General features: G+C 42.4%; 4 protein-coding genes across 4 annotated transcripts; 1 reads left to right on the top strand and 3 right to left on the bottom strand.

Moving 5' to 3' along the window:
• Positions 1-433: 433 nt before the first annotated feature.
• On the bottom strand, positions 434-2853 carry pmf1 (polyamine modulated factor 1). Its single transcript, XM_076292970.1, has 5 exons — positions 2551-2853; positions 2276-2381; positions 1884-1984; positions 705-900; positions 434-592 (listed from the first exon to the last, which is right to left on the bottom strand). Exons 1-5 carry the CDS (start codon positions 2733-2735, stop codon positions 524-526), a joined length of 657 nt encoding a protein of 218 aa, XP_076149085.1. The 5' UTR covers positions 2736-2853; the 3' UTR covers positions 434-523.
• A 159-nt stretch (positions 2854-3012) lies between these two features.
• On the top strand, positions 3013-7663 carry tmx2a (thioredoxin-related transmembrane protein 2a). The gene is made up of 8 exons (XM_076292287.1): positions 3013-3290; positions 3480-3540; positions 3721-3834; positions 4227-4303; positions 4406-4512; positions 4695-4760; positions 4859-4988; positions 7073-7663. Exons 1-8 carry the CDS (start codon positions 3102-3104, stop codon positions 7250-7252), a joined length of 924 nt encoding a protein of 307 aa, XP_076148402.1. The 5' UTR covers positions 3013-3101; the 3' UTR covers positions 7253-7663.
• A 422-nt stretch (positions 7664-8085) lies between these two features.
• Positions 8086-19217, bottom strand: zdhhc5b (zDHHC palmitoyltransferase 5b). The gene is made up of 11 exons (XM_076292286.1): positions 18646-19217; positions 16024-17188; positions 15801-15922; positions 15368-15525; positions 15085-15257; positions 14477-14579; positions 13945-14036; positions 13510-13618; positions 13211-13319; positions 12996-13102; positions 8086-12502 (listed from the first exon to the last, which is right to left on the bottom strand). The coding sequence occupies exons 2-11, from the start codon at positions 16161-16163 to the stop codon at positions 11774-11776; spliced, it is 1842 nt and encodes a 613-aa protein (XP_076148401.1). The 5' UTR covers positions 16164-17188; positions 18646-19217; the 3' UTR covers positions 8086-11773.
• Positions 19218-19367: 150 nt separating this feature from the next.
• Positions 19368-24248, bottom strand: clp1 (cleavage factor polyribonucleotide kinase subunit 1). The gene is made up of 6 exons (XM_076292969.1): positions 24163-24248; positions 23531-23817; positions 23312-23419; positions 21415-21534; positions 21060-21197; positions 19368-20299 (listed from the first exon to the last, which is right to left on the bottom strand). Exons 2-6 carry the CDS (start codon positions 23813-23815, stop codon positions 19601-19603), a joined length of 1350 nt encoding a protein of 449 aa, XP_076149084.1. The 5' UTR covers positions 23816-23817; positions 24163-24248; the 3' UTR covers positions 19368-19600.
• Positions 24249-24616: the final 368 nt, after the last annotated feature.

Genomic DNA, 24616 nt, shown 5'->3' with positions numbered 1-24616 from the left:
AATGTATGATTTCCCCCCATAAACATGTGCACAATGCTCTTATTTGAACTTCATAATAACCTATTTCACTGTAACACAGGTTCAATAATGTAATAGAGTAAAATACAATTATATATTACATGATCTGAACATACAATTTTCTGATCAGAAAAAGTAATTACATTTCTAAAAACCCTAAAGTAGGAGTCAATCAGGGATGTCCAAAGTCAAACAAAATAGTTAACAAGGAGATATAGAGGAGACATCTTGATTAGTTCAATACATCTTATTCTCATAGACGGATTATGAGCCACGGAGTCAAGCAATGACAAAACACGTTTTGATCAGTGGCTTTAGATCGAGTTTTTGTAGCTCAGACAGCAATTCAAAATTGGGACGCAATTTTTAGAGAACAAAACAAATATTTAACTCAAGTTATTGCATAAGGGTCAAATCTTAAGTTTATTAAACATAAATACAAAAGCACACAATATACAACATAACAAAAGGTTTTCCTGCTTCTTTTTAGAAAAATATTTAAGATTTAGAGTCCCTCAAAGGTCTCCTCTGGGCAAAGAGAAGAAATACAGGTCCCCAGATCTTCAACAGAAGCCTGAAAGGAGATAAGGGAAGGATAACTGTCGTCAGATGTAATATGATAACAATATGATGTCATTATTTTGACCATCCAGTTGGAGGTTGCAAGCTTCCATTTCAGTGCTCACCTTCCAGTCATCCACTGCAGCTGCAATGCGCTGCTCTGTGTTTGCAATGGCGCTCCGGCCCTCTCGCACCTTCCCAGCCAGCACGGCGTTCTCTTTACGCAGCTTCTCCAGCTCTCTCTTCATGTAGAGTTCCTGCTTTTTATAATAAGGAGTCAGGAAGCTACTGATGTCCTGTTCTGGCACACCACTGGGACGCCTGAAACACAGAGCCCAAACAGACTCAGCCAACTGGAACAACAGTTAACCCAAAGAGATAGAAAAGAATCAACAAAGGGCTGCTATCAGTTCATATGACTATAACAGCACATGTGAATGCAATAATGATGTAATACTATCAGTACAGCATAATCAACCCCATAATATAATATCAACATATGATATGCAGTCACAACAATGTGGCTCCCTAAACCCACCTTTACTTACTGGCTAATAACACCATGCATAACACCCTTGTGCACAACACACTTGTTTATAACCCATTCTGAGAAATGCGAGAAGTACAACAAACTTTCTAAACATTCTACCTTAACATTTTCAGACTGTGACAGAAATTACACTACATCCCTTCTGTTAGTTTAGTTATCCCACCCACTTTATTTTGGTGGTACAAAACTTAAAAACTAAAAACTAAAAAAAAAATAAACTTATTTAATCACATCCTCATAGGGTCAAACATTTACATACACGTTCTTAATATTAAGTGGCACTGCCTTAAAATTGTGTAACTTAAACCAAACGCTTAGGGTAGCCTTCTTCAAAATGTCAACAATATTATGAAGTACCCAAGTCTCCATTTGCAACTCAATAACATGGTGCTGCCACCTCCATGATTTATGATAGGGATGGTTTTCTTTGGGTTACATGCCTTACCCCTCTTACTCCAGACATATTGATCATTATGATCACATAGTTGTATTTTAGTGTAATCTGACAAGAAAATATTTCAGATCTTTGTCACAGTGCTCATCTACAAACTTTAGTCTAAGTGTATGTAAACATCGGACAGCATTTGTATCTAAAAACAATAATTTAATCATAATCATACATAAAAGGTTGTACATCATATGGTGCTCATAATCTTATTACATTAATCAAATATTACACTTGTTACAACTTTTTAGTACATTATGAACTGTATACATCCCTAGTGTTTGCTAGTTTAAAAGCAACTAGACTCACCAGGCAGTTTGAGTCTTCTCTTTCGCCAAGTCACACAGTGTGTCCAACTCGTCCAATTTACACTGCAGCTCACCTTCCTCAATCACTCTGTTGATGTCATCCTATTCACACACACACACACACACACACACACACACACACACACACAGCACAGGAAGACTGCCTAAATGAACAGGAGTCATGTATTTGTGATACCATAACATTAAACCTGAGCATCAGGTCTACAACAACAAATTGCTTTGAAATCAGTTGTGTTTATATGCACAAAGTAACTGTAGTATAGTTGTTACGTAAACTTAAGTCAAATTTAACCTCTACAGTTGCAGCAAGAACAGATATCTGAATTAGTTGAGTAATAGTGCACTGACAACGAGTAGGCAAGGCGCACAAACCTGTATGTTCTTCTGGAGACTAGCGACAAACTCTTGATGAATCGTTTTAGTCACCTGGGGATTCTGCTTGTAGAATGGGTGGAATGAGTGCGCAAATCTGTGGAAACTTCAAAGACAAAGGAAATCAAAATATGCGCATCTATCAGAAGTGTGGTGTGCCGTTTGAATGCAAGGTTCGCCCATGTCAGCTCCAGTTAACGTTAGGTATGCAGCATACACGTTTATTTACAGGCCACACATAGGTAAACAATTTCACTAAATACTCTGCTGCTTACCTAGCGTCAGCTACAAGTCGTTGTAAGCTTTTTTCCATGACTTTGTTGAAAAGCTTCAGTCTCTTCGCTTGCGGCGCCGAACTGGAACATTTATCTGTGGTGTTCGCCGAAACATCGTCGTTGACAGTAGCCTGATTAGACGTATTTTCTGTCAATCGTCCTTGTTCTACTACATCATCATCCATATTTACAGTGTTATGGCAGATCTTGAAGGAAACAATAACTGTAACTGATCGTTGAACTCATAGACAGATAGTAGGCGGCTGCTACTACTGCTACTACTGAACTCCCGTAATCTCGCGCCAAAACAAAAACACCACCTATCTACGGAAAGTATTGATGGTCAAAACGCGAACTGGAGAAGTGGAAGGCGTGCGCACAGCTGACAGATTGACAACTGCGCTCAAGTGTCCCCCCTTTAACACTCCACATTTGTGCCACTCATTCAAACTTGGCGACGCAACAGCTGTGTCATGGCAGCCAGCTATATTACCACTTGAGTCGATCATTCCAGTTCCTTTCGACTAGTCTCTCACGCTCCACGTTTCTCAATGGGGTTAATCACTGGAGTGTTTGCTTTCTTATATCAATTACCGCAGATTTATACATGGCTTCTAAAACCCTATTATATAGTATCATTCGTCATATCACTTGCTTTTCTCCTGATACGCAAATGTCCTGGCATTTGCGAAAACCTGCCCTCACAGCGAGAAGACGGCGACTCGTGCGCTTTTGACTGGGTCAGTAAACGTATAGGCCTACCTAATGGACGGCCAGGTTAGGCTACTGTAGCCTACATTTCCAAAAACATTTTAGGCAGACTACTATATTTCACCGAGCATTGTGGCTTTTAAGACATAAAATGTTAAGGATATAGCCCGAATAAAAGGTGCCATGGAGGCCTGCACTAACTTGCATTATTCTTTCAGAGGGAGGTGGAGATCTTGATGTTTCTCAGTGCCATTGTCATGATGAAGAATCGCAGAGCATGTAAGTGTCAACACCGAAGTTGAACTCTTAGGCCCATACATCACTGTGGCTGTTGTGGTGTGTGCATATTTTTTGTTATGTGGCTCTTTCGAGTGCCCTGTGGTCTACAACCCTAAGATAAATATTTATTATTAGGTATTTAAAGTTACTATTGAGCCTCACACTCGCTTTATGTTGCAGTTACCGTGGAACATCATATTGGTAACCTCTTACTCTTCAGCAAAGTGGCCAACGTCATCCTATTCTTCAGGGTGGACATTCGATTGGGCCTGCTTTATCTCGCTATCTGTGTTGGTAAATACTTTTATTGATTAGTCTAAATAACATCACATTTGTTTTTATCTTAGTTATAATTATTATACATTTGACTTATTACATCTGAATATACATTGTCTTTGACATCTAACTATGGCCCAAAAAATAATAATGGTGAGTTAGCATGCAACACTAAGATTATCTGAAAGGTAGTAAACAACTGAGATCATATTTCAAACTCAAGTCAATTTATATAATATTCTGTGATAAATATGCTAAGAACAACTGGCCTTGCTTGACATAACAGATGTCCTGATAATATTTTCAAAAACAGTCACTGTTGCAAATAAGTATTATGATATTTCAAATCACTGTAGACATTTCATTTCTGCTAAATTCACAGCATAATGTATTGGTCCATCTCTCAACAGTTTTTGTGATGACCTGCAAACCTCCAATATACATGGGGCCAGAGTACATCTCATACTTCAATGACAAGACCATTGAGGTACGTCAGTGCATCAAAAAATGTCCTGATTGGTATATTCAAATTATGCACCATCAGGTGAAATGAAATCTCAAAATCAATCTATCAAACAATCTACCACAGGAGGAGCTAAAGCGAGACAGTCGTGTAACATGGATTGTTGAGTTCTATGCAAACTGGTCCCCAGAGTGTCAATCTTTTGCTCCCGTTTTTGCAGAACTCTCACTCAAGTAAGGCAATCACACAACACACAAAAAACACTTTGAGTTAAACCTTTTAGGCATAGAGAGTAAATTAGGGATGCTCCATGAGACTTTGACAGAGAGACTTTGATCTTTAGCGGTTGGATGATTGCTGTTGAGCAATTTCCACAAACGAATACATACAAACTCTGCCGTCTTATTTCACACAGATATCACAGTACTTTTCTGAGATTTGGAAAGTTAGACGTTGGTCGTTATGGAGAAATGGCTGAGAGGTAAGTTACATCTCCATGAACTCTCTCTTCAGATGAAAGGGATGTGCTAGTGTGCTGTGTATACTGTGCTGACATGTTGTGTTTGTTTATGTCCACAGCTATAAGGTAAATCCTTCCCCACTCTCCAAACAGATGCCCTCCCTGATTCTTTTTCAAGATGGCCGTGAGATCATGCGGCGTCCTATGGTGGACAAGAAGGAACGAGCCATATCCTGGAGCTTCACTGAGGTAAGCTCCTGTTTGCCTGTGCCAGCTCCTCCATTATCTTAAGGAATCCATATTAGATCAGTTGATATAACTTTTAACATAATTAACATGACAATAAACACATCATGATAAAGTTGAAAGTCTCACGTTTAGATTTTGATTTAATTTAAATATGTTAGTTGTATGATACTAGTTATTTACTTTCATGTTTTCAATAAATGTATTAACACTGAAATGAGCCTATAAGCAATTTTAGATGAATTTGTTCTTCAGTATTAAACATATTCAGCTGGTTTCCTGCACATGGACTTAAAAAGAACTTCAATGGAGATCTTCATTCAGTAAAAAAACTTCTAGTCTTGGACTAGGCTAAACCCGGCTGGAAAACCGGCCCGTCAGCGTTTACAACTGCTAATTTGTTGACTGTTAATGGTATGCAGATTCATGCATATCTCTTGAAGGAGTATGCTGACAGTAATGTAAGAGCAATGTAAGAGAGAGATCATACCCCATTTTACAGAGCAGTGTCTGTCCTGTAGGTCATCCTACTGTAGCCTGGTGCCTTTCCTACCAATTTTACTGTGTTGTGTTCACTGACCACGCCGATCACTGACAACTAGATTATGATAAGACTATGCCCTTCATAATTATTGCCACCCTTGGTAAAGTTGACTAATAACAGGTATGCAAAATAATCTTTTGATGATTTATTGTAGTCCCACAATGATAAGGAAAAATCCAGCCTTAAAGGGAAGCACATTTATTCTGAGAAAAAGGAAAATCTCATAAAGAAATAAATATTTTTAACAAAAATATGTCACCCACAATTATTGGCACCCCTAGAAATGTAACAGAAGCATTTTCCTATTTATATTCAACTTTAAGTTAATCAGTGTCTGGAAAGCCAGGAATTGGCTATAAAAACTAGGCACTTGGTGGAAAATGCCCATATTTACAGTTAAAACAATACTTAAAAGTGACAAATACGCTTGGACAAAAAAAAAACATGGTTATCTATGATTGTAAGAGAGGGAACAAACATCCATAGGAACCACTGTTGGAAAGTTACAGAAAAAGGTACAGTATCATCTTGGGGTCAAGTCCCCCCTAAAATCTTCAAATGTGACCTCACTGCTAATAGATTATTTATAGGGCATGCCAGGTAAAAGCCTTTTCTGTCATTTAATTACAAATGTAAACGGCACGCTTTACTAAATGCTAAAGTGACTTCGTCTGGAATTATGGTCTATTGTCAGATGAAATGAAAATTGCTCTCTTTGGTAAGAAACACTTTAGGTGGGTTTGGTGTACATAAAATAATGACTACTGAAAGGAACCCCATGCGTAATGAGAATTATGGTGGAGGGGCTGTGATATTGTGGGGCTGTATTTATTCCTAAGGGCCTTGGGAACCTTATTAAGGTGCATGGTATAATGAGCCCTGCACTCATGCAATGCTTCGCTGAAGTCTGAAATCTGTTTGCCATGACACTAAAAGTGGGTCATGATTGGGTCATTCATCAGGTCAATGAACCAAAATAAATGTCCAGATCAAAACAAAAATGATTTACTGAACACAAAATCAAGCTTCTGCCATTGCCATCTCAGTCCTCTGATCTAAACTCCTTACAAAAAACAGTGGAGTGAGTCAAAGAGCAGAATGCACAAGTGTGGACCTTGGAATCTGGACAATCTAGGGAGATTTTGTAAAGACGAATGGTCTTAAATCCCATCCTTTGTGTTCTCCAACTTTATGAGGTGTCATAGGAGAATATGAGCTGTTTTATTGGCAAGGGGAGGCTTAAGAAGGTATTACAAGCAGGGGTGCTAATAATTGTAAGCGACCTGTTTTTGTTATAAAATATTTATTTCTTTATGAGGTTTCCTTTTTCTCAGAATAAATTTCCTTCCCTTAAGGTTGTTTTTTTCCCTCGTTGTCATTGTGAGATTACAGTCACACAACTTTAGCAGAGGTGCCAATAATTATGGAGGGTACTGTATATATATGGCCAGATTGTCAGCTTGTGAAACTTGCCAGTTGTCCTCTCTATGTCTTAATGCCAACATATTACACATTTGTTTTCTTGTTCATGTGTATTGTGCAGGACAACATCATCCGAGAGTTCAATTTGAATGAACTTTACCAGAAATCGACGAAGCTCAGCAAGGGGCGAGATGAGCACGCTCCAGAAGCAGAACAATCCTCAACTCCCGAGGACGGGCCTGTCGACCCAGAGCCAATCAGTGAACAGTTAGAGGACATGGAATCGAAGAAGGACAAGTAAGAAGATGAACACAATATATCTCAAACAATGCAAGTGGTCAGAGGAAGATTAGCTGAATGATACTTGACTGAAGACTCACAGGAAATGCAGTATTATTGTGTAATCGATACGCTGGACGACGAAACACCTATCTGCCTTTATAGCCTCTCAGTAACACTCGTAAGGAGTATTTTCTTGTCCCTCTATTGGGTATTAATCTGAGGTCTGAGGGGCGTATGGCAAGATTACTGTGTTATCGAGATAACTTCAGAAATAACTACTGATCTCAAAACAATATCTCATTTTTTGAACTATAGATACTCAATCAAGTGTTCCTTTAGAGTTCAGTGATTACTCTTTTAAGTTATACCTGGATAAGTCTGTAAACCAATAACCACATTTTATAGTAGAGCCCCTGGTATATTTAATGTTTGTGTTTTTTCAAAAACACTAAATCACACTAAATTACTTGTGATGTGGTTTCTATTGATTCATACTCCAAATATATTGTTATGTAGGTTCTTAGGTGTATCTAGATGTACACACACATATTTCTAGCTGATATTTACTGTTATTTGATTACTTGAAATTGTTTAAAAAACAAGCTGCCAATTGATGTGCATATCCTGTTTGAGGAAACGTGAACGTTGAGTCATCCCTGATGTTCTGATCTGCCTTTGACCTCTGATGATAAAATCTTTTGCTTGTGAAAACAGCTTAAGTCTTAATCCAGAAACCAAACATGTTTTTATATTTACATGCAACATGTACTAAGATAAAGAGACAGCATCTCCCAAGTGGTTCAATAAATGAACAAATGGAAGTTATTTTAAAAAAAGAGAGACAACACCTCATCAACAATATCTTCTCGTCTTTATTTGTCTGCCTCTGCCTTGTCGTTATTTGTCTCTGCCTCATGAAAAAAAAACCTTCAGCTCCAGTAAAGGGTGAAACAATCCTTTCAAAATGCCTCCAGTCCATGCTGTCTACCCCCATAAGCTTTGAGTTGGAACCAGAGCAGTGATCACTAACACATACAAAGCTTCACATTTGCCAGTCTCAAATGGAAGTGTGCATCTAACATAAAAACATTTTAAAACACAAAACATTTCAGTGGTCTCAGCTGTCTTGATCATTGAATGGAATTTGTTTTCCATTTTTGTTCACAACTGTAAAAAGGGATTGCATTTGTGTGTAACCACCACTTGCCAATGATAATGCAACCTCTCATCTTAGTTCACAGCCCTAAGAACACTTATAAGGCGTCATAAGGCCAGGGTGGAGAGGTTATTAAGCTACCATGGAAAAAACAGTCATACAATGTCTAAACAAACATCTTAAGCTTGACTATGTCTTCTGAGGTTTGAGGGCTTGAATCACGTCATTTTCCTATTGGCCTGAGTCAAACTACACTGATTAAACTCTTCCACCGAGCTTGAATAACGCCATTAACTTCAAAGAAGACTTAGAAAGGTGAGAGTTAAGGGTGAGGCGTCTTGTCTTTAAAGCTAATGTTAGGTCAGGGGGCCATTTGTGATTGCTGCAGAGTATGTCTTCTTAGAAATGACAGCCTACCAACATTTACCATCCTCACACACAATGCTGGACATTCCACAGGAAAATGCTTCCACAGACTGGACAAACATTCTGATCGTATCAACAAAGTCAAACAAACACACACTGTGCAAAACACACACCTTTAACGCCACACAAAGTGAGCATTACTCCCACAACGTGTAATGTGCATCAACATTATACACTGTAACAGGGTACCTCAGGAAAAGCAAACCCAGATGAGCTCTCATGCATCTCTCCACCCTGTCTGTCCTTGTTTTGTTCAAGCTCACAGACATGCAGCCTCAGATCATACCCCTATACAGTAAAAAGTAACCTCTTGAGTCAGCTGGCAATGTTCCAACATCATACGAAGCACTAGCCCTGCAATGATACAACAGTAAAAAAATACATCTAAAAAGTGCACAGCAACATTATATATTCTACCGTCACCTTCACATTACTATTATTTAATTCACTCTCCAATCAGCAAAGGACCACACAGCATAGCTCACACATCTTATTCTGGCTGTTCATTCTTGTAAAGCAATAGGAAATAATGGCTTAGATTGGGAAACAGCATTGGCCAACCACAATGACAAAGAGTTGATGAGACAGCGTGTTTTTGACACTGGCAAAAACATAATAACACATAACACATAATTTGATGTCTTTTAGTTGAGAATTCATGACGAATTGTACCAAATACTTTCAAAGCCATATTCTGAGGGCTGTGCTGTGACATTTACCACTCAAGTGTTGCACATGCTCCTAAAACAAATGCTCAAATTAAGCTCCATTGATTTGTGGGATTCTCTGAAATGAGAATGCTACAGCTGCTAAACCAGGAAGCATTATCTGATTCACAGTACCAGCATGTTTACCTCAGAATATGGCCATTAAAATAGGGACCGAGCCCGCTAAGTAGGTGCGGCAGGTCTCCTTTCCCGAAAGCAGAGGAGGAAGAAATGAACTGATGTTAGCAGGACAGGACGAGTGTTCACCTCTAAGAATGTCACTTGGGACAATGCACAGGCTAAAACTGTGAAATGGTGAACATGCATCAGACATTGCACACACGTTTTCTTCTCAAAATCAATTTGACCAAATTAGACCAAATTAGACACGCACCATGTACAGTTCTATTCCTTTAAAAGAGCACAGGAGGTACATTGGACACCAACCATGCAGATACAAATGCTGAAATTCAAATAATTCCACTGCTGTTTAGATTGAGAGAGTATGCCAATATATAAAACAACCCCTTACCCCAAAATCTAGTGTTATATACAGGCATTATGAATATGGATAAGACATGTTAGAACTTTTAACTTCAGGGCAAACATAAATGTGAACAGTGTACAATTTCACCTCACCTATAGTGCTGAGTTCTTTGAGAGCAGCACAATTGTTCTTAATCTTGCAGTTAAGACAAAGGCGCAAATGTTTTTACACATTCTTCAGGACAGACATTTTGCATAAAATCTCCATGACGAACATTCAGTTACATTCCATTAAATCCTTTTTTTGTGCTGTTGAGCCATGGATAATATCAGTCCCATTGACTACATGTGCTGTCCGTCAAAATCAAGATCCCTGATCATACCTATCTCTTTGGCTGAGATCTCAAACAGGGTGTACGACAGGCTGATACAGCCATCAATCAAATTATGAAAAGACGACCTACCCTAAAACAATTGCACTCTTTTAACCATTTATCTTCTTTCCTGATTCAGTTGCCACACACAGTAACTCTTTTAGATAGATATTTGTATAAAATAACATTTGAAGACAAAAAAACACATACAATAAAACATAAGAAAAATCTAAGAAAAGAAGAAATAAGCAAAAACAGAATTCAAATGAGTGGACCTCCAATCAATCAAAGCTCCTGTGAGCCTGGTCCTCAGCTGATCACTGGCCATGAATCAATGTGCTCGTCCTCATAGCGTCATGCTTCACTTTGGTCGACATCATACTGCTCATCCCATATATGGACCCAATGATCTTAACACAGATATAGATTTAATTTCATATGTATGCATATACCCCACTTCAATTGAACCATTCACTGGCTGATTAAAAAAAAAAGTCCTTTTTCTTTTTGGATGAGCGTTGAGTTCACCTCCAACGCCAGTAGGGCAGGAGTCTTTGATCAGCTGTGCCAGTGCAAGTTTACCAGCCTTCCTTCTTCAACAGAAGGACGTCAGAGGCAGGGTAGGAGATCAATCATGTGATGTGACATGGCCCTTGGTGCTACACTGATATCTCATAGGTTGTGCCCCCAATGCCAGTCACCTTCTTCACTTCATCCCCTGTTTTAAGGGCGGGGTTAAACGATGAGAGAGTGCTGTGATTGGCCAGGCTGGGTCGAGTGGTGGGGCTGGTTGGGTGGGTGAGAGACAGACGGGTTTGAGGGTTACCACAAACAAAAACATTGCACCTCCCGTAGTCACGGCGACAACACTGATGCCCCTACTTGTACACACAGACACGCCTCTAAGCACATTCATTTCCTCCCTACAAGGGCACTCACTCCAACTACAACACACTCACACACACATTCACAGATATACAAGGACACACAGATGCACACACACACACACACGCACAGCCAATGCATGCTGTGGAAATAAAGAATGGTAAAAAATAGAGGAGAAAGTAAAATAACGAAAGCCCCACAAAACTGAAGCGCTAGTGCAGATGGTTTGACCACCACTGGCCATACCTGACCAGACTGGAGATGAAGGAGGGGGTGCTCTGGCTTGAACGACCAGTCACGGCCAGATGAAAAGAATACAAAACTATGGCTGCGTGTCTGTGTTTTATTGCCATGTTCCAAATTAAGTAATGAAAGTTAATGATGCAGAAAGTATTATTAGAAAAGAGTCATAGAAGAAGGCAGACACTGTGAGTGACAGAGCTAGAGAGAGGGAGAGAGGAAGAGTTCACAGAGTGGAAAGAAAGGCTTAGCTTGTTGGCCGCTACTCACTTTGCCACCTGGGTCCCTCCCCCAGCTTTAGGAGGGCGGCGCTGGACCGTGGCTCCGCCCGTGTAGGACAATGATTTGCCCAGCGCGGACGGGAGGGCGGAGCCTGGCGGAGGAGAGCCCAGGGAGCGAGCACGAGGAGAGTGGGGCAGGGCGAGGGCTTGGACCGGGGGCGGGCTGGTGGGGCGGAACAAAGCGCGGTGGGAGGAGTAGCTTAGGCGGGCGGGGCAGGCCTGGAGAGAGCCTTCCCGCTGCTGAGCGGACAGGAAGGGGGAGGAGTATCCCAGTATGGGCGGGGGCTCCTCGCCGACTGGGGCGGGGCTCAGCGGGCCGCCGGGCGGAGGGTGCGGCCTGGGAGGGGAGAGCTCGGGGGCGGCCGACTCGAACTCGGGGCTCTCGGACGGCGTGAGCAAGCTGTCGTAGGACAGGCTGCCGTTGCGCGTCTGATTGGCCAGGCTCTTGTAGCTGGTGGAGGTGGTGGTGCCCTCCGAGAGCAGCGGGCCCAGGGCGTTGTGTGCCGTGTAGGCCGAGCGCAGGCTCGAGGAGCGCGAGGCCGCCGCCGACTGGAGCAGCGTGTCGGTGAAGGAGGGGTAGGAGCGCCCGCCCAGAGTGGAAGCCCCGCCCAGCCCCCCCGGGCCTGCGCCGCCACCCCCGACTCCCCCACGCCCACCCGCCCCCACCCGGCCAGAGAGACTGGGGTCGGAGACACAGCTGTCTCCGCGAGTCATCTACGAGAGACACACATAGACAGACAGAAGAGACAAAGGCAGGCTGAGTAGACAGACTAGGCAGGCAGCTGGAGGCCCACAGTACGGGAGGAAAAGAAAAAACAAGAGGAGGGAAACACGGGGGGGGGGGGGGCCACATCATCCCGGTACAGTAGGAAACAACAGTTAAGGACAGCAGAGCAAACAGGGGGAGTCTACCAGATCAGAGTACCCAAACACAAGCACTGGCGCTCTTACAGGTGACAACACACGGACACATCCCACGCACAACAAAACACTGATCACAACCAAACAGGCAACCACACACTGACACTGCTCGAACCTAGCACTTACTGATCGACAGACTGGCGGTAAAACGATCAAAGAAACAAGAAGACAATAAAAGAATTTAACGATGGGTCTGCGGTGCAATGCAGAAATGTCTCAGTGTACCTGCGTTCAATAATAACAATGATGTTTACATGTTAACATGAGTGCGTGTGTGGCTGTTTACCTTGGTCGAGTGCGCTATGGCAGTGTGGTTCCTTCCTGGGCTGCTCCTAGCCGGCCGGTACTTGTTCAAAGAAGGGGTGGGTGGAGCTTCGTGAAGCAAGCTGCTCTCTGATAGGTAGAAGGAGGAGGACAACTTACCACAGACTGCCTGTACTACCTACTGTGTGTGTTTGAATGCTGGTGCACGTTCCTACATGTGCATGTTCCTCCACCTACCCTCAGTGTGCGTCTGTGACAGCCCTGGGTAGCGGAAATCAGGGGGTGGGGGAGGCGGGGGCTCTGCGTCCGTGGACTGGCTCTCCATCAGCTCCAGACTGCTTTTCGACTGAGCAGCACAGACACATACACACACACACTCAGGTTAGAGAGGGTGCAAAGCAGCCACAGCCACAGCCACAGCCACAGCAACAGCAACAGCAACAGCAACAGCAACAGCAACAACAACAACAACAAAACACATCACATGGAAGTGTTGTGCATGGGCACATGTATGTGTCGACCTTGTGAGCGCATACCTGTTGAATTCCATTGTCCAGCGCCTTATCGGTTTCATCTTGAGGATGTGGTCGCAAAAATGGCGGCTGTATTTCAAGAGAAACGGACTTCCGCAAGCGACCCAAATACCTACACACATGCACAAACATAGTAAGACAATCCATTCTGAAGAACACTCAAATACTATCATAATATCTGAAAGATTTAATAAACCTAAAACTCTAAATAATTACTCGACACATTACATCTGTCAGAAAAGTTGGCACACACTATGTGACATATATCTTCAACGTACAGATAAGGCAGCACATATCTGAAGAAAGTAAAGTATCTACCAAGACTGATCCAATCAAGCAAGTAAGTAAAGCGCCTAACAAGAACAATGGCACCCTGTATTAGCCGAGTTACAAATGGGAGATGTAAAGTTGGTCACTGGAGCAGAGATGTTAATTGACCTGGGAGCCTGGGAGCTGCACAGCACGTGGGATATATTCCTCAAGCAGCCTTTGGTGAATGGGTTCACTCCACCCTTAAACTTCCCCGTCACCTAATAAGACATGAACAAAGATGGGAGAAAAAAGATATGGATTCCATTCAGGGATGTAATTCCAGTCATGGAACTGGAATTTTACACATAAGCTAACTGCTGTTCAGAGGTGTTCATAATTTACTATGTAAAGTATTTTACAACTGATATGACAAAATGCTATTTCAGTTGTTTTCACCAACACTGGTTCATGCGATGATTGTTGATTGCCTGGTATTTTTTTTAAAGGCAAACTTCTCACCCAGCTCTCTTTTAAAAAAGAGGAACAATCCAAATGAAAATCAACATCAAATATGAACTAAAACATTAAATACACCCCTTTTTCCATTCTGACCACAATTGTTTAATCGCTTCAGGCCTCAAGATATGATGATGCTGTGGTGTAATAAACGTAATCAAGTAAACATCTTACACCTTCAAACAACTACACATACACAGACCTGCTCATTGGTGGTTCGTCCTCGTGCTACCAGGACAATATGGAATCCCGTCAGCCCAGCAACTGGGATGAAGAAGAGGCCGGCCACACACATGACTGCTATACTGAGCCACACAGTTAAGGAACATTTTCAAATACAAAAATCAAGTATGCAAGCTTGAAACATCCCTTTCTCAAACTCTCACACAGAAAAACAAACCTAATTAGGGTCTTAAACAAAACAAAATCAAATGGCCTAAATATGGAAAAAAATTGAATTGAATTTGGAGGTGATTCATACAGGAAAGTTAACTGAACATAGATTGGGTTTAAGATGGGAAGCATGCCTTTTTTGCCACAGATTACATTGGAGCTCACAATCAACCTATTCTCCTAACAAGTAAGGTTTAGGTCACCTCTGTCCAAACAAAATTATGACAAGTAAACATTTATAACAAACTCATGGAACTTTCAAAATACTAGCTTGAACTACATTTCAGGAGCTACATCAAAAACTAGGTCACTAGTTCTTTACTATATTCCCTATATAACACCTGAATATAGAGGGGAAAGTGTGAGAGTTAGAGGCTTAGAACATGACAAGACGCAAGTCCAGTGGGAAAAGGATACGTGACGGCAGACTGTGGCGTGTCCAGCTTATGTGTGTGGTGGAGGATGTACACGAGGCTGAAGCCAAACACGCCCATGATGTGGACTGTGAGGGACAGCAGGAACAGGAAGAAGTGGCGGTAGTTCCGTCTCCCGATGCAGTTGTTGACCCAGGGGCAGTGGTGGTCGAAATCCTACACACACACACACACGCCTGCTCTCAACAACGGTCTTTGGGGACGTTAATCAGAATGTTGTGTGAGTTTGGGTGTGAAACTGAGTTTGTGTGTGCGCGCGCTCTAACCTCGACGCAGTTGTCGCAGACGGAGCAGTGCGAGCAGCGAGGGGGCCTGTAGAAACGGCAGGTAGAGCACCACTTCATGCGCACCTGAATCCCCCGCACCTCCACCGTCTTGTACAGTGGCGCCCGGAAGTCATCCTCCTTGTCCTCATCCTCCTCCGCTAAACGCGCACACACGCGCACGCGCACGCGCACACACACACACACACACACACACACACACACACACACACACACACACACACACACACACACACACACACACACACACACACACACACACACACACACGGAGACATTACATTCCAAGCAGTGCAAATCAGCTCAGCCTGCAGGAAGAATTAGGAGTTATCTTCTTTTTCCATCAAAACAGACACATGCCAAACACAAACAAGCACCACACACATATGAACACACACAATGACGCATGCTGTACCTCTGGGGAAGATGCCAGGGTCCATGAATGTGGCCATGCAGAAGTTGGACAAGGTGAAGAGGAAAATAAGTGTATTGTAGAGAGGGATGATGGAGGAGTACACCTCAAACAACCAAGGACACCTTGAGAGAAAGAGACAGGAGAGTGCACATGAGTGGGACTGAGCCAAGTGTTTAGTCCGGCGATGTGTGACAAGAGTGTGCGTTTACGGCTGAGAACTCACGTGAAACACAGGAAGAGTGTCGTCGAGCCCACCAAGAATATGGTCGCCGCGGATACAGGGACATAGCGACTAGGGCGAAATGGGCGGGAAGGGGAGGAGGGGGCTCCTAAAGCCCCACCCATGCTCAGACCAGCCGGCATGGAGAGAGAGTGAGAGGTAGAGAGAGAGAGAGAGAGAGAGAGAGAGAGAGAGAGAGAGAGAATGGATAAAGGGGTAGGATATGTATGTTTGAACACGAGAGGGTCAACAAGACAAGAAACTATTCCCTTGTGGTATGAGAGTGGAGAGTGTTGGCATGGTCAAAATCAAGGAAACACAGAGGACAAAGGAGGGGTGAAGTAATCACTTCAGAAAGGACAGAGAGAAGGATTAAGTGTTTGGGGTAAACAAGGAGAGACTTCACATCCGTGTTTTATGTGTCCAGGAAAGTGAGGTTGTGGCACTATTAGAGTAGGTCAGAATGTGTGCATCTGCAAGTTAGCAGGAGATATACAATGTTAGACAACTATTCAAGATAAAAAAAATTAATTGGCAATAAAAAAAATAGCTGCCACTTCATTCAAATAGATTTCTGCATGGCTTCATTGATACTTAGATTGATGTGAGTACAAAAATTAAATATTAGTCTCTCAGCTGATCAAAGACATCACAAAGGTGTGCTGACTTGAATTTTGCTGTTAGTCAATGCTTAGATAGATGTGGTGCATTCATGTATAGATGCATTTGTATACACCAAAAAAAAAGTTTGGCAAAATGACCAAAAAATATATCTTCTTTAAAAAATTACTATAAAACAATAAAATGAAAAAGAAAATAATAATAATAATAATAAAAAAAGCGTAAGTTATTCTGCGTCCTTGCTCCAGTGCAATTGCATCAACAAAAAAGACTGTAGTGCGATGCTAGTCATTCCAGCCTGGGACCCCCTCGTCCTCTTCAGAGCTCCATGCTGTGTCTGTGTCCGAGTTTCTGTGGGTCCTCCCCGTCGACCCAGCCAGTCTCCACACACATCACCAACCCATGGGCACACTCCTGGGGCCCAAACCATTTTACATCTGCATTGTATTCCATTGGGGCCTTTCTCTGGCTGGTAAACTAACAGGTCAATGGCTGCTAGGGAACACTGAGGGGACTGTTCCTCCTTGCATTGGCCAAGGACTTAGTCCTGTAACACAGTAAGTATATGAGAGAGTACATTAATGCCAACCTGCATGCAAGGCAATGTGCCCCCAAATCTTGAGCGTTCATATTTCTCAAGAGTTCGGTTGTATGCAAGACAGTATAGGAACATGGTATGGATGGGAACTAGCTCCCCACACAGGTTTTCCAGGTGTCAGTGGGGGGGAGGTGTATCTTTTACACCACGTTCTCAAATAACATACAACTTGCAAAGTTGTTCATTCAAAAACGTTGCAGGAAAACTCTCTTTCCTAATCTTCACAGGACAAAACATGTAAACTGTGACTCTTGTCACAGCATACAAAAAAGGAAGAAAGTCTCTGCGTGCAAAATGACATTCAAGTACGCGTTACGAGTCTTTGTTGAAACCTGTCCACATGCTGATACGTTTTCCACTACAGTGACAGTGACTCACCGAGGAAAAGGGTGTGCCTGTGCCGCTCAACATCTCACAGTTACTCACACAAACCATGCAATCTTTATCAGACTTTCGATCGCGTTAACTCTTCGTGTCACCTCGGAGTAAGGAAGCTTTGCCTTCGCTTAAAATACATTATCACGCATAACTAGCCTAGATTAACATGTAATTTGATTCGACCACCTAGTTTATGAAAAGCGAACTACTCCTTGGGCAAACATGTCGCCTCTGGAGATTAGCCCAGTACCCAGTGGTGGGAGTCAGGTTATCGCCGACACTAATCATTTAGATGGACGAAATCCTGTTCCCCATGGACGCTAATCCTGGCGTGTCTCTTGCAGGTGCTCATCTGAATGACACAGGGGCCAAGGGCAAATCCCACCTCTCATATTTCCTATCTGTTCCTATTAAATCATATAATGAAACATGACATATCTGTTGTATGGACAGTACTTATATTATTACATCCAGGAAGCTATTCGGCACGTATAAGGTTAAGGTTAAGATGTGCGGCAGAGGGAGCACATCAATCTATCCTAGATGGCTAGCTAACGTCAAATTCAGCCGTAACTTCGCTAACATTAGCTAGCAATACCCCCATCGTTAGCAACCAGCTAAACTTCACCTGATTTTCTTGCTAAACGTTGAAGAACCCGAGTAGACGTTTCGTCCCCTGGCCACTGATCTAGGTCCTAAACTCATTTCAGTTAAATAGTTTATCAGTTAAACACTAAATCCTCACTAATAACCATGCTACTGCTAAGACAACCATGCTAATCAACCTTACATTAGCTTCCATTACCGAGGTTTAGATGTTACCCATCTGGTGCCTTTGCTCTAAACATTATCCTAGCCGACAGAGATGTCAGTTGTAATATACTGAATAATGGCCATATGAAAGTAATAGCGTTAACTCCAAGATCAAGATTTTATGATGGCAAAATGTCAGTTAGTAGAGTACGTACATGACATATCAATAAAAAGAGGCGATGAAACAGCAGTTGCATTAATAAGGAAAACATTACCTGACACGCACCGCAGGTGAGTGAGACAGTCTGTGTTATGCTGGTTGTCTTCTGCAGTTCCGCTAAAGTTAGCTTGCTAGCAGCTAGATATGCTAGCTAACTAGTTCTAGTTGGCCCCAAGTAGACAATCCTGAGACTCGTTCTTCCGATTTCAGTTATCGCCAAGAACTCCCGACCCACGATAACAATTTAAGTCCACAGCAGTGAATTACATCCCGAGTGAAACCAGTTTTCCAGAGAAACTACTAAATCTAGAGAAGCCCGAATTACTCTTCTCGTGTGAGTGGCCCCACGAAATCAACAACTGACGAGGGATGGTAGACCACAGTTCTCAAGTTCAGCGTTACTTCATTAGCATCACGGGCGATATTGCTTCTTCAGATGAAGAAATACATCTAACCCGTTTTTCCTAGGGTAGACCCTAGAACTGGCCTTTTCCGGACTGTGCAGGGGTACTTTCGCTCGCAAAAATCATCACCACACAACAGGATAATCGACCCCTTCCGGTGGTAATTTAGGAAATTGTTCCTAAATTGTGAAGTTTCGCTACGCAGACCGAGGTCTATGGCTTGAGCGAGCATATGCCCTCATGCGGCAGTGAGAGGCAATGTTACCATCGACTCCTGACGTTCAAACCACAACAGGGGGAAGGTGGGGCACATCTTATTCCCTATGGTAGCATTTCTTTTGAGAAATACAAAACAAAACACACAGAGACAACATCAAATATCAAAATATTTTAATAAAATCAACTATTAGTAAAAGACACAAAAAATACTGTACAAATGTTTTATGCAAATCAAAGAGCATGACAACCCATCACACATGACATGAAGTATTTAACAGAAATGAAGGATTGCTTGACTTAAGCAGTTTAAATTCATATCTTAAGTCCCAATATGGGTATTAATCTTTTCCACCTGCTCCATAGTGGACATCCCTTTTCTGTTTGTTTCTACTTCAGGTCGATAAAGCGAATGTCCATTATCAGTAGTGTGTGCCTAGGCAGGGGTCTAGGTGCAGGTGAAAGAACAGTCATCACTTGAGCCTGTGTGTCTACTGCAGTCACCACGATGAAGCCACACACAGGGCTCTCCAGCACCCCACGGCCCCTTGCTGAGGTCCCGTCTCCTGTGTCGTCCTCAGCGCAGCTCACGCTCAGGACATGGTGTGTCAGGTCACGGCCTGGACTCACTGGGACCAGCTTGAGCTGTGTGTCATCCTGTGACATCCCCAATGGCAGGCACGAGTCCGGGATGGACGGTGCACCGATCTTGTAGATGCGCACGTCTGAGAAGCGTACATCGAAAGCGTGCGGGTAGAACGAGGTACCACGGAAGCCGTAGAAATACTCACGGATCTTCTCGTCGCGCGACTCTCGTCGGCAGTCCTTGGAGCGCTCCACCACACCACCAGACTTGGGGAGCAACACCACACGCACAAAGTGGGGCAGATCACGCTTCAGTTCGTTGTACAACCGCTCCTGGTCCAGCACCAGCACCACGTCCACCTGAAAGGCCGAAGCACAATGCACCAGTGCCTGATAGCCTGAGCCCTTCACCCAGCCACAGGTGTTGATAATGCAGCCGCCCACACTAGCCTTCCGGTTGACCTCACAGCGCTGGGAGAACACCTCAGCCAGGGTGGATGTCAGCTGCCAGAAAACAGGGAATAATTAGAGATCATAACAACCATGAGTGCACAACCCGCCCCCCCCCAAACATGACTTCATAAGGTTTCATTCATTAGAGTTTTTGAGCTCCAAGATCAGACTCTCTATAGTTATGTCTATTTTATGATGCCATTCACTGAAAAATATACAAAGTTCTTAAAGGAGAAATATCACATAGATTTTCATTTCTCGAGGTCACCTAGTACCATCGGTATGAAAAAAACCAAAAACAATCCGTTTTACCTAGTTCGAGTTTTGAATGGACAGCACTCAGTGACCTCGAGAAACGGAGATCTATGTGAAAAATCGCCGGATTTCTCCTTTAACCCTCTCTTAAACAAGGCATTACTATTCAAGCTGGCTAATGCTACTTCACAAAGCCTCATTGTAATGCTTTGCTTTCCAATCTAGCAGCAGTTGAAAGCATCCCTTACAAAATTGTACAACAGAGGACCAGCTTAAGGAACACAAACTAATGACCTACTGCTGGGAAACTACAGATAGTTGGAGTCCAACTGCACATTTCTACATTGTATACATGACCAAGCACATGACTATCAAAGTAAGAGTAACACCATTTCACTACCACCATCACCTACAGTAAGTAGGAAAAACAACAAGGATGTAACAAAGGCGTTTACCTACAGAATATTAACTATATAATGTATAAATGTATAAAAGTTCAATGCACACATATTCAGACCATTTTGGAGATAGAACAATTCAACAATATGGAACCTACCTTATTATAGAGTTTGATGTTCGTTCCAGGGGTTGTGGAACCAAAGTGATAGACCAGAGGAGCCTGGACTGAGAAGCCTTCTTCCACATCAGCTGGGCGCTCAATGCACAGGGCTGACATCGTTCCTGGCACAGACACCTTTTAACATAAACAGTTTTCATTACACTTGTGTACCATTCAGTCAATTTGACAGCCTCATGCCATTGAAAAGCATGTTTACTACAGATATTATGAAGGGCTGATTTAATTGACCTGTACACCCACTCTAATTAGGAATAGGTGAAATAATTCTACTTCTAACTTCAACCAAAAGCATTTTACACAGTAATGAACTGTGCTGACGTAACATACTTACACCACTTTGGCCCACATCCAGCTCTACTAAGGTTGGTCTTCTGCCAAGTCTTACTGCATAGTTCAGCAACAGACGACATACTGTTGATTTCCCTACATCTGTGGGACCAACCACCATGACCTAGACAATAACATGGACACAAGTTAGACGAATGCACAAATCTGACAGATTGGTTATGGTGAGAAATTGTGATTGCATTGTAGGGCTGCACGATATATCTAAAATCTATCGTTATCGCGATATCAACACTTGCGATGGACATACCGCAAAGATTACTTAATTTTCGATAAATTCGATACATTTTCTGTGCCGTGCGCATTCCATACAGTCTATGGTGTATTCACATTCTGAATGTCAACATATTTTACCAAACTGATGCGGTCATGCAGCCCAAGAAGCCCGTCCCCTACCAGTTTAGGTGTGTGGTGTTTTAGGTGTTAAAGCGGGAGCTAAGTCGTGATGGCTGAAAATAGTGAGTCGAGCGAGGTAGGCTACACTTGGGTGAAGAGGAATTAGTGACTAAAAGGAAAAGCACGTCTGTTATATGGGAATATTTTGGTTTTATGAAGGATGCCGTGTTACAAACACAGCGCAAATGCGTCCTTCTCCACCGTGTTAAAATAAACAATTTCTTTCGTTATCGTTATATCAGAAGTTGTCTTTCACTGTCTGTAAGGCTTGTATTTCATGATTTGCATTTAGCAAAAGCCCCAGACAGCAGCACAGAGGTAATCAGGATTCGTTATTTGTAAAAGTTGTTTAACCTACTTCTGGACTGTGCGATTGCAGCCCAATTACTTTCACTTTCCGCTGCCCTCGTAGTCGGCATGCCGGTAGCCTAATAACGTGGGATGCGCAGCGTACTGTATGAGGTTACAGACTGAGATGATTGCCGCGATATAGCTTAAGTAGGCCTAGCTTCTTTGCTAGGCCCATCGAAGGCTGGCAATGTGGAATATTCCGCTGGTTGGTGCACAAGTGTTCAGATTGGCTGTCCACCCGTCTTTTATGAGGATTAGGAGCAGATCTTCCACACAACTTCGATAGCCTAGTCAGTAGGTCTCTTAGCTGTCCACTTTCATCAGGCCATATAGGCTACATGATATTTTATATTATTTAAAAATTATACATTTATTTCTGTAATTATACATTTACCCCCCCCCCCCCCCAACCCTACAGTGTATGTTTGCAGCAAGCAGAATGAAAAAAAAAACATTAAATATACTGCTCAAAAAAATTAAGGGAACACTTCAATCATACACTGAATCACTCTGTCACTGTTTGGTTCTGAGCACAAGTAAAACTTTTGAGGCGAGTGTTTTATTTTGCAAGAACTGTCAGACATTCTGTGAATGTAGTTTGAGAATGGAGAAAAGGGTGGAAGGTTTCAAAATATGTGTGGAAAACCTTTATTGAGCAGTATATTTAAATATCGCAAATTATATCGTTATCGCAGTACTCAATAATGGTATCGCATATCGCATGTTTTCCTAATATCGTGCAGCCCTATTGCATTGGTCAGTTGGTCTGAATTCTGGCCATCACCACAAACATGATAAAACAGACATCTCTCTCTAAGTGTGCCGAGTTAAGTGTAACTGGCTAATGTATGACTGGAACCATCTAGTCTAGTGTGAAGTTTATATGCAGGTTTAAAACAAAAAAACATTTTTTTTTTAAATCTGTGACTTAACAAAGATGGCAGTGGCTTGGAAAGTTGTTATATCTCCATGTCTTTGGTTATTACCAGACAACATCCTCACAAAAAATGATGGTAGGGGTTTGAAATGAAATTTGATGATCTAGTTAGCCTATATGTGTTGTCAACAACACAGCAAAGGAAGATTCCAGCTCATGTTATCACCCTATTACAGATGGACATTTTAGTAGGACTCACTCGTGGGCCTCTCTCATTGTCGCGCTCTGCTTGTTGCCTCATCTGTTCCAATGCAGCATGGGTGTTAAGATACAGAAGCATCGGGGTGTCTCTGGAAATATAGGCAACCTGTGGCAACATGAACCCACAATATTAAAATATAGACACTTGTCAAAAGGCAAACAAACAAATAACTGAAAGCATGAACTTAGTACAACACAGCGCGCATTCATATCTTACCTCAGTCTTCCCCGAGAGGGATACACTACAGCCCTGCCAAGTGAACACAGCGATTTTCGAGCCTGGACCAAACATGTATTTCTTGTTCCTATTGAGTTCAGAGCCAAATATTTCGGCTAGTCCAGAGAGAAGTTCCAGCTGGACTCGTTCACCTGCCTCAACCTCGAACCGAAGTTCCGTCTCTTTCTCTAGGTCAAATCGGGTACCCGTGCTCGCGCTGCCTGTCGCTCCACTCGCGGCTCCGGCGCCCTCCTCGCCCGATTTCTCAGGACCTTCAGTGGTCATGGCTGCAGGGTGAGAGCAACGAAGGTGGGTTACAACTCATTTACGACCAAAAAACAAACAATTGAAACGTTAGAAACAACCACAAATAGCAATCGCAATTCCGGTTCATTGTACTTGTAGCAAAAGAGAAAATACTTTATACTCTCAAGCAAAGAGTTCCATGCTGCCATCGCAACTGCAGTGCTAAAAGTGCTAAAGCTCCCTGTATCCCGAGAAGCGACGCTTCATGAACACAGGCGACTAGTCCTACTTGTATGCAAACCAGTATCAAAACTTAAACTGATTAAATTTTCTAACAATCTGAACACGTCCGTATAGTTTTAAATTCAATTTAATGAAACACTTACTTGGTTTCTTTCACAGCTAACAAACGAACAGACCACCTGCCACAAACAGAGGGCGCTTCCGTCAAGTGTTGATGACGTCATCACAACGCAAGAAACGCTACCTCTCGAGTAGGATGGAGTTGGGTACATTTTTGCTACACTTTCTTGACTTGAGTGTTACATGTTTCATATATTTGTGTTGCGCCGTTACAGAGAACAAACCTTTTTTTAACAATGATATATTAGGGACAGAAAAAAAACAATGTTACAATGTAACTATCAAATTCAAGACGGGAATTTTGCTCATTTTGCAAAACATTGACAAGTAGAAACCAAGGCACTAAATCTGAATACAATTTTTATGCAGAAACAGTTTTTTTTCCCCATTATTTATTTTGCCCTTTTTGTTTTATTGTGTACATCTTAGCCAGTGTTCTATATAATTATAACAAATGTTATATAAAAAAGATACACT

The sequence above is a fragment of the Alosa pseudoharengus genome, unplaced genomic scaffold, assembly GCF_046254945.1.
Source record: "Alosa pseudoharengus isolate Yale_2024_CS ecotype anadromous, Long Island Sound unplaced genomic scaffold, YU_APseudo_1.1 YU_APseudo_1.1_scf_19, whole genome shotgun sequence".
Classification (NCBI taxonomy): Eukaryota; Metazoa; Chordata; class Actinopteri; order Clupeiformes; family Clupeidae; genus Alosa; species Alosa pseudoharengus.
The sequence above is the reverse complement of the archived record's forward strand: the minus strand, read 5'-3'. Positions and strand labels throughout refer to the sequence as shown.